Genomic DNA, 13,508 nt, shown 5'->3' with positions numbered 1-13,508 from the left:
TTGTTGAGCACTGTACGACGATCTGAAATGGAAAAGTTCAGCATCGACTACTCCACGAAGAACATTCCCATACCCGCGCAGAAGGACTACAAGCAAAGACTCATAGAAAAGACGGAACACTTCCTAAGAAGGATGCGGTGGAAAGCACACTTTTTCCTCCACTCTGAAACAAAAGGAACGCAAAAGGAAACTTACGGATTCAAATCTACCAAGAACCCACCCACAGTCAAGGAATTAAAGGACTTTGAGAACGACATGCTCAAAATGATACAATCAGTCAAATTTAAGCCAGCCCGCAACCCATTCCTCACCAAGCTGAAAAATGACACGGAGCGCATCAAGAAAGTAAGCAACCTCATCATAGCCGCCGATAAAACCACAAACTTCAACAGAATGGACATACCAGAACATAACTCTTTACTGGACAAAAGCATCACCAAATCATACAAAAAAGCGCAACCCAACACTTTACAGAACATCCACCTGGAAAACAAGCGGATCGCAACCGAACAGGGACAGGGTGAAGAAGGTTGAGGACAGGGTGGACGCCACAGCCAACAAAGAAGCCTTCATCACATTGAAGGACCACAAACCCAACTTCGCAAATAACCCAACATGCCGACTAATAAACCCAACTAAATCCGAAATAGGAAAAATCAGCAAAATAATCCTGGACAGAATCAACGCAAGAATCAAGGACAAAACACCACTCAACCAATGGAGAAATACAGCAGCAGTAATCAAATGGTTTAACAACATCCAAGACAAACAACAACACAACTTTATCTCCTTCGACATCGAAGAGTTTTACCCTTCCATCACGCAAGACCTACTGACCCAAGCACTAAACTTCGCCTCGGACTACGACTCAATCACAGGCAACGAAAGAAACATCATCATCCACGCAAAGAACTCCATACTCATCCACAACAGTACACCATGGCAAAAAAAGAACAATTCAACATTTGACGTTACTATGGGGAGTTTTGACGGAGCAGAAACGTGCAAACTCGTTGGGAGTTTCCTCCTCTCCCAGCTTGCTAGCCTCAACCTGAACCTTGGTATTTACCGTGATGACGGACTGGCAGTGTGCCGCGCCTCGCCAAGGAGCAGCGAGAACACCAAGAAGCGCATATGCCAAATCTTCAAAGGAAACGGCCTACGGATCACGATTGAAGCCAACAAGCAAACCGTCAACTTCCTCGACGTAACTTTCAACCTGAGAAATAACAGCTACCAACCATTCACGAAACCCAACACAACACTCCAATACGTGCACCATGACAGCAACCACCCACCCACCACCACGAAAAGAATACCTACCGGAATTAATAAAAGGCTATCGATGCTGTCATCCAGCAAAGCTGAATTCGACCAAGCAACCCCCCCGTACCAGAAAGCACTTGATGAAAGCGGATACAACTTCACCCTCACCTATGAACCTACTCCAGGAAACCAACCAAAAAAGAGCAGAAAACGAAACAACATCATCTGGTACAATCCGCCATTCAGCAAAGACGTCTCAACCAACATCGGCTGCAAGTTCCTCACTCTGATCGACAAACACTTCCCCAAAGGCAACACCCTAAGAAAAATATTCAACAAGAACAACATTAAATTGAGCTACAGCTGTATGAATAACATGCAACAAATCATTTCAAACCACAACAAAGCAATTGCAAAAGGACTGCCCACCCCCAGACCAAACGACTCTGAAACCAATAATGAATGTAACTGTCGCAAGAAACCTGATTGCCCTCTCAACGGAAGGTGCTTACAGACATCAGTCGTTTACCAAGCAAAGGTAACACGCAAGGACATTAACACATCCGACACATACGTAGGATTAACCGAAGGAGCGTTCAAAACAAGATGGAATAATCACAACGCCTCCTTTAGAAACCAGACTTTGCGGAATTCTACAGAACTCAGCAAACACATTTGGAACCTCAAAGACAATAATGTTGAATATTCAATAACATGGCAAATTCTTGCATCCAGCACACCTTACAACAGTGGTAATAAAAGATGCAACCTATGCTTAAAAGAGAAACTGTTTATTATATATCATCCAGATCTATCATCCCTCAACAAGCGCAGTGAAATCATTTCAACATGCCGCCACAGACGGAAACACCTCCTGGGTAACACATGAGCCAATCACCACACCCTACGCCTGCCTGTACCCACCCACTCTGTGCTCTATATAAACCATTGTATGTGAATGCTTCCATTAAAATCTCCTGATGATTGAGGGAACCCCTCATGAAACAGATCTGTAGAGATGAAGTAGTCTTGTGATTTTTTCCCACACCTACATATTGCGCTCTACCACAGTATCGAGCACTATTCTCTGGATGATCCAATCAAGATATATATATATATATATATATGTATATATATATATATATATATATATATATATATATATATATCCATATACATATACATATATATAATATAGTTTCTTCAAAGTGTGCAGTTTCTTACAAAAATAAAGACTTTTGTCAAGGCTAAAATCAGTTATTCATGTTTACATTAAATCTGACAGGGAGCTCTGCCTTACTATACAAACTTTTCAGTTTGCGAATAATGTTGAAGAACGAAATATGTTCAGAAATAGAGGTTCCACTGCATACCATATTCTGTACGCCTCTGTACTGAACCGAAGGCCATACACTAAAATCCAAATACTCGTAGCATTACACCCTTAGTTAACACTGATGCTAGTGTCCTGGCTTTTAAACCAGTATGACGGACACTAACATAGGTAATTATAGATGCCAGTGTATCATTTAAATTACCTAAGAAGCTGTAACTTTTAAAAGGTAAAACTACAACATGTGTTTGCTTTACGTATTGGCTAATAACCAAAGCTAAAAACCAAAAGAAGAGTGTGAGCTTACCAGCACGACTACTTTTGCCTTGGGGAGACGGGACGTGAGCAGCTTTGCAATAGAGAGAATTCCTCCAGCAACTTGTTCTGCTGTGTGTTCATGATTGTTGGTTCCTACCCACACCACTACAATCTGGACAAAACCAAATACAGATGTTAGACTCATTCTAATTTCAGTATCGCAGTTACAGAACTCAATAACAACATTCCAGTTGGGTTTTTAAAAAGCTGCTTTTGATTACCCTATCAAGCCACCGGCACAATATAAAGCCAAGACGGCGAGGTCAGAGGCAGATAAGTGCATGAACTGTCAGGGACAGTTTGTGCATGACCAAAAGGCTACAACTCGGCGTTGTTTATGTGCGCAGCTGAGTGAGACTAACCTTGGGACGGATGTTTTCCAGCTCTCCGTTCTGCAGCCGCCACAACACATTACAGGTGGTGTCGCCTCCAATGCCAAAGTTGAGGGCGTGAAGAGGTGAGAACAACTCCCTCCAGACCTTTGTATGCAAAATACACATTGCAGTTTTTCGCGGGTCCACACATTAAATATTTGGTTTGCATTTCATTTCAAACACACATTATCTCACATTCCCTCCTTCACATCGCTATATATTCTCAAAAGGGCAATCCTATTGAAATTAACCCTAGTTATACGTCAGAGTAGTCGGAACCCTAGTTATACTTGAATGTAGTCGATGTATAGATCGTATGGGAGTAAAGATTGGCTATGCACTGAAAATAAGTGAACACACAGCCAATATTGTCTCAATAGCTGGCAAGTGAGAAGCAAGATCATTGTAGTTAACATCATGCTGCATGAGTGCTGCCACCAATGGGGAGCCACGGTTCATTAAAAGTGGATCATATGATTTTTTTCTACTTTTAAAACACTTCTTTGTGGTCTATATAACATGTAATGGTGGTGCTTTGGTCAAAATTGTGCATAGAGTTTGTTTTACAGACCATCTTCAAAATGCTTTTTAAATATCTCTTAAAATGTGCCGTTTTGTGGGCGGTCTAATTTGCATGCCGAAGACCTCCTCCAGGTCAAGCCCCCTCCAACTGCGTTTCCACCCCGTCAGCCATGTTGTAGTTTTTAGTGCTTCCATAGTCTACTGACAGATATTAGTTAGAACTATCCAATACTTTTAATGTAAAATGGCCACAGGTGGGTGGAGTACCCATAAATTGTACTCAAGTAAGAGTACCATTACTTTCGGATAATATAACTCAAGCAAAAGTAAAAATTAGTTATCAAAATAATTATTTGATTAAAAGGTAAGTATTCTGTGAAAAATCTACTCAAGTATTGAGTTAATTGTGAGTAATTTTTAAATGTATTTAGTAGATATTTTTAATTGTTCTTGGACAACAATTGTAATTAGTTTGAGTGTGCGTGTATAAAACATAAAAATCATAAACAATTCACTGCAGCATGTGTAGGCAGAATGTTTGAAGGCTGAAATGCGAACATTTCTACTGACAGAGATGACAGCAAATTATGCTCTTTTTACTAGTTTGAAAGTAACCATCAAAGCTTTGAACTGCTTTATATGATGTCATGTCACTTTTTACAGTCAGTACGATTCTATACACTTAATTAATGTTGATCCACCGTAAGGAAGACGCACGCAATTCTTGGTAAAACCGAGGCACTGACACCCAGCATCAAGGGGTGGAATTGGGGGTTAAATCACCACAATGATTCCCGAGTGCGGCCACCGTTCCTGCTCATTGCTCCCCTCACCTCCCAGGGGGTGAAACAAGGGGATGGGTAAAATCCATCCATCCATCCATCCATTTTCTACCGCTTGTCCCTTTCGGAGTCGCAGGGGGTGCTGGAGCCCTGAGAGCCAAACTTTGTCCACAAGTTACAAATATTTCTTGCTGACTTCGTCAGAGGCTGTTTACCTACAAGACCTGCTGGGATTGAAACCTGCAGTGTTAGATTGCTCTAACACTGCAAAGGAAGTTGAGCTTTCCCTAAAATACTAAAAAAAAGTGGTCAAATATGTACTTTTGTGTTCACATATGTAAATATGCGCTAGGATTCGTACAATTTTTGTTTAGAATCAAGATACTTTAGCGACAGCTGACGCAACTGTTTTCTCATTCATTCTGAGTATAAAATAGCTTGTTCTACTGCAGCCAAGCAAAGTGTGAATTATATTTATATAGCGCTTTTTTTCCCGGCCAGCTAATCTTTGTCCACAACAATACCAGCTAATCTTTGTCCAAGGGTTCACAAACCAGGAATTTTTGTTGGTGCAATCTCATAAGCTTGACAACACACTGTGCCCAATATTTTCACAAACATAAAATAAGTCATATTTTTGGTTTGTTTAATAGTTAAAACAAATTTACATTATTGCAATCAGTTGATAAAACATTGTCCTTTAAAATGATAACAACTTTTTACAAATATCTACTACTCTGCTCGCATGTCAGCAGACTGGGGTAGATCCTGCTGAAATCCTATGTATTGAATGAATAGAGAATCCTTTTGAATCGGGAAAAAATCTTTTTTGAACCGAGAATTGTGTTGAGTTGAAAAAAAAAATCGAATTTGAATCGAATCGTGACCCAACAATCGATATTGAATCGAATCGTGGGACACCCAAAGATTCACAGCCCTTATTTATATATACAGTATATATATATATATATATATATATATATATATATATATATATATATATATATACACACACACACACACACACACATACATACACACATTTATTTACTTACTCATTTAATTATTTATTCACTGTTTTACAGATTGAGTACAAACAATCGTGTTAGAAATTGAAACAAAAAGAGCTAAGATTAAATAAACTCTGCTTCTTCCTACTCCTTTTCGGACATGTAATGAGAAATTCTTACCGTGATGAATCGTATTGTAATTGTATGCATGTTTGGAAAAAAAATAACACCATAACCATAGTGTGTAAAATGATGTAGCAGGAATGCTTAAGATAAAACACAAGTCCAACTAATAGTGCAGGAACAGCCACTGTTAAAGCAATTATTTTAAAAAACTTATACGGTAGTTGAGTGTCTTTACACTGGATGTAAGCATCTAGTGCAGGGATGGGCAAACTTTTAGGCTCAGGGGCCACACTACCTTTTGAAATTTAACAGAAGGGCCGGGGGAACAAATGACGCATTTCAAAGCATATATCTGATGGAACTAAGAGTAGACTTCCCAAACATGGGCTATGCAGCTATTTTCAACAATATAATATCAGAACCTCAAAGAAACACAAACATGGTATTACAGGGTTAACACATTCTCTTTCAGTGAGAGCAGTGTTGTCTAACACCCTTTTTTTGCCAATGCGCTGAAGTCTAATATCAGTTTTGTTGTGGCAATATTTAAAAAGACCAACGGGCCGGATGTAGCCCCAGGGCCATTGTTTGCCCATCTCTGATCTAGTGCAAACAACAATGTTCACCTCATATTGCTGCATTAGTTGTACCATAGAGTCCCCCACAAAAAGCACATCAGGTTCTCCATCTTTGCACTCCTGCACAAATCGAGTGTGCTGCAAAATAAGAAACACAAAAAAACAATATGGGTTGAATTAGGTTAAGTCAGCGTCTTTGTTTGTGAATAGTCCCATCCAGACAAATCCCGCAGCTGTAAAGTGAGATGTCTGGCATACCATGCGATGGAGAACTTGGACTGAAGCAGATTCTCTCAGTCCTATTGGCATCAATGGATTAACCTTGCAGAGACCTACCATGTGGCATTACTAACAAGGTGGATAAAATATTTCTCTAAAAGACAGCTGCATCTAAGTTATGCTTAAAACAAGATCATCACAAGAGACAAAACCACAGACATTAACTCTGTAATGTTAGCAAACATGCATTTCTTGGCTACTTCCGTTTGCATTAATTCTTTAAACGAGTTATTCTTAAATTGTGTTACGCCGGTTACATCAAGTGGTACGCAGGCTCCATCTAGCCGTGCCCCAAATAATCAGTTAATTAAATATTGTAATGTATCAACAGTTTATCAGCCTTCACAATCTCAATTATAGGCTGTAGTCGGCGCCAAAATAAACAAAACACAAACAGAACCGTCTTACTTCATAATTTTCATTGCACCACGCACGTGGAAACCGAATGTTCTCCATATTGTCTGCTTACGTCTACCCAGCAAATCAACACGCAGAGGACAAATAAACTATATTCATATTATTCAGGACTGTCAAGTTATTAATTCCTGTAATCAGGTTAATCACACTGTTAAATTGTGATTAATCATAGATTATAATTTGCTTGCATGAATAAAATGTGCTTAAGAAAATACCCCAATATTTGGATACAGATGAAATTTAGTTTTCAGAATGTCATACGTTTTGGATTTTTACTGAACTGATAGTCATTGATTTGCTCTAAACTTGGTGACAGTAAGTAAGGTAAGAATTACGTGCACATTTTGAAAGTCTTTGATATAATGTAGCAAACTAGGTACAGGTACTAATAGACAATGTAGTAAATGCACTCAACAGTAAAATTACCGCCACATTTCGTTCAGCATAACTCCATATTGCATCCAACCCAACGGACTGCATTTTTCTTCCATATACGCACATCACCATCTTTCAGTGCAGAGTGCAATTCTATGAGCCAACCCACGCTACACATAAACCACTTTACGCATAAATTCTATAGCCTACTACCATGTCAATACACAAAGTAGAAAATCATAACAAGTAAAGCACTATATTGTGCCAAGCAAATACCACCCCATATGTGCCTGATGCACATAAAGTACCAGAAACCACAATCAGCCCTGCTAATGTTGGAACGCATTTCCTCAGCGTATCAGCATATTGAGAACGAAATAGGCACTGACACTGCACATGTCCACATAGGTTTTATTTGTTGAAAATATATTTTTGCCCTGTCAGTTGGATGACACATCGACATACAGGCTAACGGGCATATATTTCCCCCGTTAGCCTGTATGTCAGTGTGTCATTGACCGAGCTGGCATGTTAACTAAGCATTACATTAGGAGCTGAGCATCACACTAAGCATTTGTTGCACGAACATACAAGATTTTGGTCGACAACATCATAGACTGTATTGGACAATACAGTATAGTTTACATACGAAATGTCCATTTCCATTTATTAAAACTAATTACAAAACCTAAATGCCTGACCTACCTATCAAGGAGAAAATTAGCAACTTTGGCATCAGATTAAAAACAAGTTCTCCGCCTTCAAGCGTCTCCATCTTTCGAAGGCGTCCCCGATAGCAAATCCTTGTTTGGTTCCTGGCTTTGTCATGAATAAATTGAGAATCGTAACAACGTCTTTTAGATTTACTGAGGTCTGACATGTGTAGTAACTTTACCAGTGGCAGTAGCTTGACGAAGAGGGCGGTGCATAATTGGCAACTTGGATGTGACACACTCACTGACTTTCCGATTGGTCAAACGGTGGAGGCCGGGGCATCAAAATATTAAACAATAACAAGGTTTCGGGGCTGTAAATCTAATTTCTAAATGAGCATATCCTGGCTGAACTACCGTTATCATTTAGAAAGGTATTTGAAAAGAACATGATTTTTTAATGCATTTGACATATCACGGCCATTTAATGATGGCTCTGATGGGACGACGTGGCGTGGTTGGGAGGATGGCTGTGCCAGCAACCTGAGGGTTCCAGGTTCAATCCCCACCTTTTACCATCCTAGTCACGCCCGCTGTTTCCTTGAGCAAGACACTTGACCCTTGCTCCTGATGGGTCCTGGTTAGCGCCTTGCATCGCAGCTCCCGCCATCAGTGTGTGAATGTGTGTGTGAATGGGTGAATGTGGAAATAGTGTCAAAGGGATTTGAGTTTCTTAAAAAGGTAAAAAAAACAAAAAAAAAAGCGCTATACATGTATAACACATTTACCATTTAATGATGACTTGACATGGAATTATTACATCCATCCATTTTCTACCGCTTATTCCCTTCGGGGTGGCGGGGGGCACTGGAGCCTATCTTAGCTACAATCGTGCGGAAGGCGTCGTACACCTTGGAAAAGTCGCCACCTCATCGCAGGGCCAACACAGATAGACAGACAACATTCACACTCACATTCACACACTAGGGCCAATTTAGTGTTGCCAATCAACCTATCCCCAGGTGCATGCAGGGATGGGAATGAAGATTTACAAAATCAGCTGAAAATGTTTTAATCCTAAAACATCGCTTTGCGGAAGGCCGCATAGCTGCTGCACCCGAGTGCACAAAATTTTGAAATCTATGTTAGCTTAGGATGCATTTCCTGCTATTTTGAGTCAAAATACAACAATATTCTCCTGACCAAAATTTCACATTTATTAGCAAATATTTTCATAAAAATGTATCATGTGCTGAAATGTATGTATACAAGTTTACATATATATCAAATTCTTGCACACTTTTGGTTTTTAGACAAAAATAGGCCTACAAATGGATTAACCAGAATACTTATAAATGATAAATGGGTTGTACTTGTATAGCGCTTTTCTACCTTCAAGGTACTCAAAGCGCTTTGACACTACTTCCACATTTACCCATTCACACTCACATTCACACACTGGAGGGAGCTGCCATGCAAGGCGCCAACCAGCACCCATCAGGAGCAAGGGTGAAGTGTCTTGCTCAGGACACAACGGACGTGACGAGGTTGGTACTAGGTGGGATTTGAACCAGGGACCCTCAGGTTGCGCACGGCAACTCTCCCACTGTGCCACGCCGTCCCACTTCTCCGTAAACTCACTTTACTTAGATGCTTTGCCGATTTCGTGTGGTCAATGAGTGCCACCTTTCCCCGAGATCCATAGTCCACAATGTCCTTGCAATATAAGCACTGAGCACGTCCCGGTTCATCGCACTTTGCAATGAAATCGCTGATCAGTTCGTCTACTTCTACGATATATTTGTTAATCTTCACCTTCAGTTAGATAGATATATCGAGCCATGCCCAGTTCCACTTGTTTCTCACGCCCTTATCGATATCTTTCGCCAATGAAGCATTCCTATCTTGAATAAGCTTAACCATGTCTGAAACTGTTTTGTCAATAAAGAAACATGTCAATTGAGAGCTACTGTGTTTTCTTTCCAGATTAGTCGACGATAAACACAACCAATATAAACAAAATACGAGTTCAGAAACGCTCACAATAATTGAGGATCAGGGACTAGATATTGTCGGCAAATGCAGACGCCTATAACGGGCAATGTCATTGATTGATGTTGTCAGCTGATAGTAGAGCTAGCCAATCTGGTGCCTTCACCCATTGGCATTATCTTTTTCGCGGGAATTCTCTGCCTTGTACTGATAACTAGGTCAATGTGGAGACAAAAACCACGAGTACCTAACCCCCCCTATAATTTTCTCCCCGGATTTAAACGATTCACAGAAATGACCGTGGCGGCGCCAAAATCGGCGGAATTTAAGTACAGTGTTTTGTGTTGCTATGTTCAAACACAGTGTTACTGTTCAAATAGTGTGTAATGCTTCGGTGGCCAATATATTACATATACTTGTTAAATTAAAAAGTCTGCCTTGTTTTTCATTTATACTAGGCCTACGATGATACTGTCTTTTATTGTTGGCCATTATGGTGGTACTTGGAGATCCCGGTGTTTTCTAAAGTGGTGCTTGGCGAAAATAAGTTGAAGAACCACTGCTTTAAACCAATCACAGGATACATAGGTGACTACATCCCTCTTGGCAAACGATGCATAGAACCAACCTGTGACATCCACCGCCCATCTCCTTGCACATCTTCTACTGGCTGAGCCACTGCAGCAGGGTTGAAACCATCGCCGTCGCCACTCATCCTGCAGAGACAACGGCAATGTTACCTTCTCCAAAATGAACACTGTTGACACAAATGAATGGCAACCGAGATGCAAAGTCAATGCATTCGCTGCTACTTAAATGAGCAGCAAAGCATCAGCATCAGCTAACTGATATTTACCGCGAAGAATTACATTAACGTGTTAGGAACAGACAGCGTGGTCTGAAAATGCACATTGTGCAGCTTTTTCCTCGTGTGTGAAGACTACTAACGGCAGAATTGTCTCCTTTTTGAGAGGTCAGTCATTATATTTGTTGTATTTATCGTTAGCTTGTTAGCTAGCTAAACGCTGCAGGACTACTGTGGCAGCTCCATTTGAGACTATCATTCCCGCCGTGGACACAATTAGAAGAAGAATATGATTTCAAAACCTGGCAGAGAGCAGACCGTCACTTCTCGCTTCGAGGCTGACGTTCGCTGTGGTGCAGAATTTGACAGCTGTCCGGTTGTTGATGGGGTGATGCCCGCTATGGTAGCATCAGGCAAGACTCTAGCTCGGCAAGTAGGCGAGACAACAAAAGGCGTGTCAAGGCAGCTGCCAAAGATCCTATGGCGGATGAAGAGTGTGCCCTTACCACCATTTGTCGTAACGTCATTAGGGTGGCGTTACTTTCAAATCTTACGCACATTCCCGGATTAATCGTGGACGACAACATTTGCTGCAACTATTCACAAGATGGATGCAGACACCGTAAACCAGTGGTTCTCAACCTTTTTTCAGTGATGTACCCTCTGTGAACATTTTTTTAAATTCAAGTACCCCCTCAGACAGGGGCGTCACTAGACCTAATACTGTACTGGGGCACACCTGGGGCACAAATAATTCATGTGAGCGTGTAAAGCGCGCAAGCAAAAACATTTTTTAGCACTTATTTATCATAAAAAATACATGAATAGTGCTTTAAACTATGAAATCATATCAGATTATGTTGTATGGATATTTTATTAACCACCTGAAATTAACTAATGCATTTGACCTACTTGTGCACTTTTTTACTCCAGACTTCTAAACTGCTACTGGTAAAAGCAAAAAGGAAGAGCAATGAATCTTTTTGAAATATTTATTGCAGTAATCATCTGCAAATTTAACATCTACAAAAGTAAAACAAAAAATAAAGCACCCGTACATCTCTGGGTTCTTTTATATTATTTAATTTCCATTTATGGCAAAGTGGCGAATCCTATTACAGATACACAAAACTATAAAATATACACAAAACAATAAAGCCACAGTAGTAGAATAAATGAACAACTGTTGTGTGTCTGTTCAGGGAATCATTTTCTAAGAAGTAAACTGTAATGTCTCGTTTTCATTTTTGCAAAGTGGTCAATCACTCTGGACAGACATGGAAATATTACATTAACTGTTATACAGTTGACCAGTGGTTCCCAACTGCCGGGTCGTGACATAAAAGTGGATTGTGTGTCATTTTCAGTGAGTCGCAGTCAGATGTGTGCATGAAAAAAAAAAGTTTAGGGAGAAAAAGATCAAATTGTGGCAACAAAACCAGATATTTTCAGCCATTTTTCTAGTGACTATTAGTGAGTATTTTAGCAAAAGGCAAACCGACTAACAAATTGGAGGAGGAATCAGGACAGACATGGAAATATATTTTTAAAAAATTTAAATGGGGCAACAAAACCCGATATTTTCCGCCATCTTTTTGAAAAAAAATACAGAAATGTAACTATTTTTTCTGGAAACAAAACCAGATGCTTTAGCTGTAGCCATTTTTCTGGTGAAAAAACAAGATTATTTTAGTCAAAGTCACACCGATTAACAAGAGAAGTCTACTGTGCTATTTTTCTGTGAAATAAACTTGAATGATTTAAACATTTGGCTTACGACTTGATGATATGGAAAAATGTTTTTCTTCCTGAAGATAAACCATTTGAGAAGCACTCAACTCACACATGCTTACTCCAAATCATCATTGATGCAGAGGTCCTGAGCAGAACCAGCAGACAATAACCAACATTATGTTTCATGTTGATTGGAAATTCCCCCGACAGCTCGTACAGCAAATGAATATGTTTGTCTTGATACAAGGAATAACGTTAGCTAACTTAGCATCAATTTAAGACAATGATGCTGCCTAGCTAGCTAGGACATCACATACATCTCTCGTTCCTGGCTGCTTCTTCCTTGCTGCGGGCGAATAACTTTATTAAATCCATCTAGGAGTTACAGTTTGAGCCAAATCAAAATCAAACTAATGTAATTAACAAATTGTTGTTGGCTAACGTTACCTACCTCACGCAGTGATTCTCATCTTCTGTCTCTCTCTCTCTCTCTTTCTCTCTCTCTCAACGGAAGTCTCGATCCACACGTGAATGAATTACCATATTAATTAGCCATGTGCTCATTGTTACGGAGTGAATACAGTAGCAACCAATTACCATATTAGGTAGTATGGGCACTGTTGTCTATGTTATGTAGACTTAAAACTCTGAAGCGTTTTTTTATTGGTGAAATTTTTACTGGGGCACTGCAGATCAACAGTGGGGCACGTGCCCCAGTGAAATATGTCTGGCGACGCCCCTGCCCTCAGAGCAAAGCATTTTTGGTTGAAAGAAAGAGATAAAGAAGTAAAATACAGCACCATGTCATCAGCTTCTGATTTATTAAATCGTACAACAGTGCAAAATATTGCTCACTTGTAGTGTTCTTTCTTGAACTATTTGGGAAAAAAATACCGTATATCCTTGAATTTCCGCAGGGCATATACTATGCGCCTGCCTTGATT

General features: G+C 40.0%; 1 protein-coding gene across 3 annotated transcripts in view; it reads right to left on the bottom strand.

Annotated features, from left to right (window-relative positions):
- Window positions 1-13,060, bottom strand: part of pafah1b2 (platelet-activating factor acetylhydrolase 1b, catalytic subunit 2) — an 18,998-nt gene extending 5,938 nt beyond the window's left edge. The window contains exons 1-6 of one of the 3 annotated variants that reach the window (XM_061897742.1): window positions 11,337-11,479; window positions 11,133-11,251; window positions 10,654-10,741; window positions 6,358-6,447; window positions 3,280-3,396; window positions 2,907-3,029 (exon numbers count right to left, since the gene is read on the bottom strand). In XM_061897742.1, coding sequence (XP_061753726.1) covers window positions 2,907-3,029; window positions 3,280-3,396; window positions 6,358-6,447; window positions 10,654-10,740 — 417 coding nt within the window. In that variant the 5' untranslated portion in view covers window position 10,741; window positions 11,133-11,251; window positions 11,337-11,479. Of the gene's footprint in view, window positions 1-2,906; window positions 3,030-3,279; window positions 3,397-6,357; window positions 6,448-10,653; window positions 10,742-11,132; window positions 11,252-11,336; window positions 11,485-13,015 lie in introns of those variants that run through there. The other 2 variants (XM_061897743.1, XM_061897744.1) reach the window with 2 other exon arrangements.
- Window positions 13,061-13,508: the final 448 nt, after the last annotated feature.

This window comes from Nerophis ophidion, linkage group LG04, assembly GCF_033978795.1.
Source record: "Nerophis ophidion isolate RoL-2023_Sa linkage group LG04, RoL_Noph_v1.0, whole genome shotgun sequence".
Taxonomy (NCBI): Eukaryota; Metazoa; Chordata; class Actinopteri; order Syngnathiformes; family Syngnathidae; genus Nerophis; species Nerophis ophidion.
The sequence above is the reverse complement of the archived record's forward strand: the minus strand, read 5'-3'. Positions and strand labels throughout refer to the sequence as shown.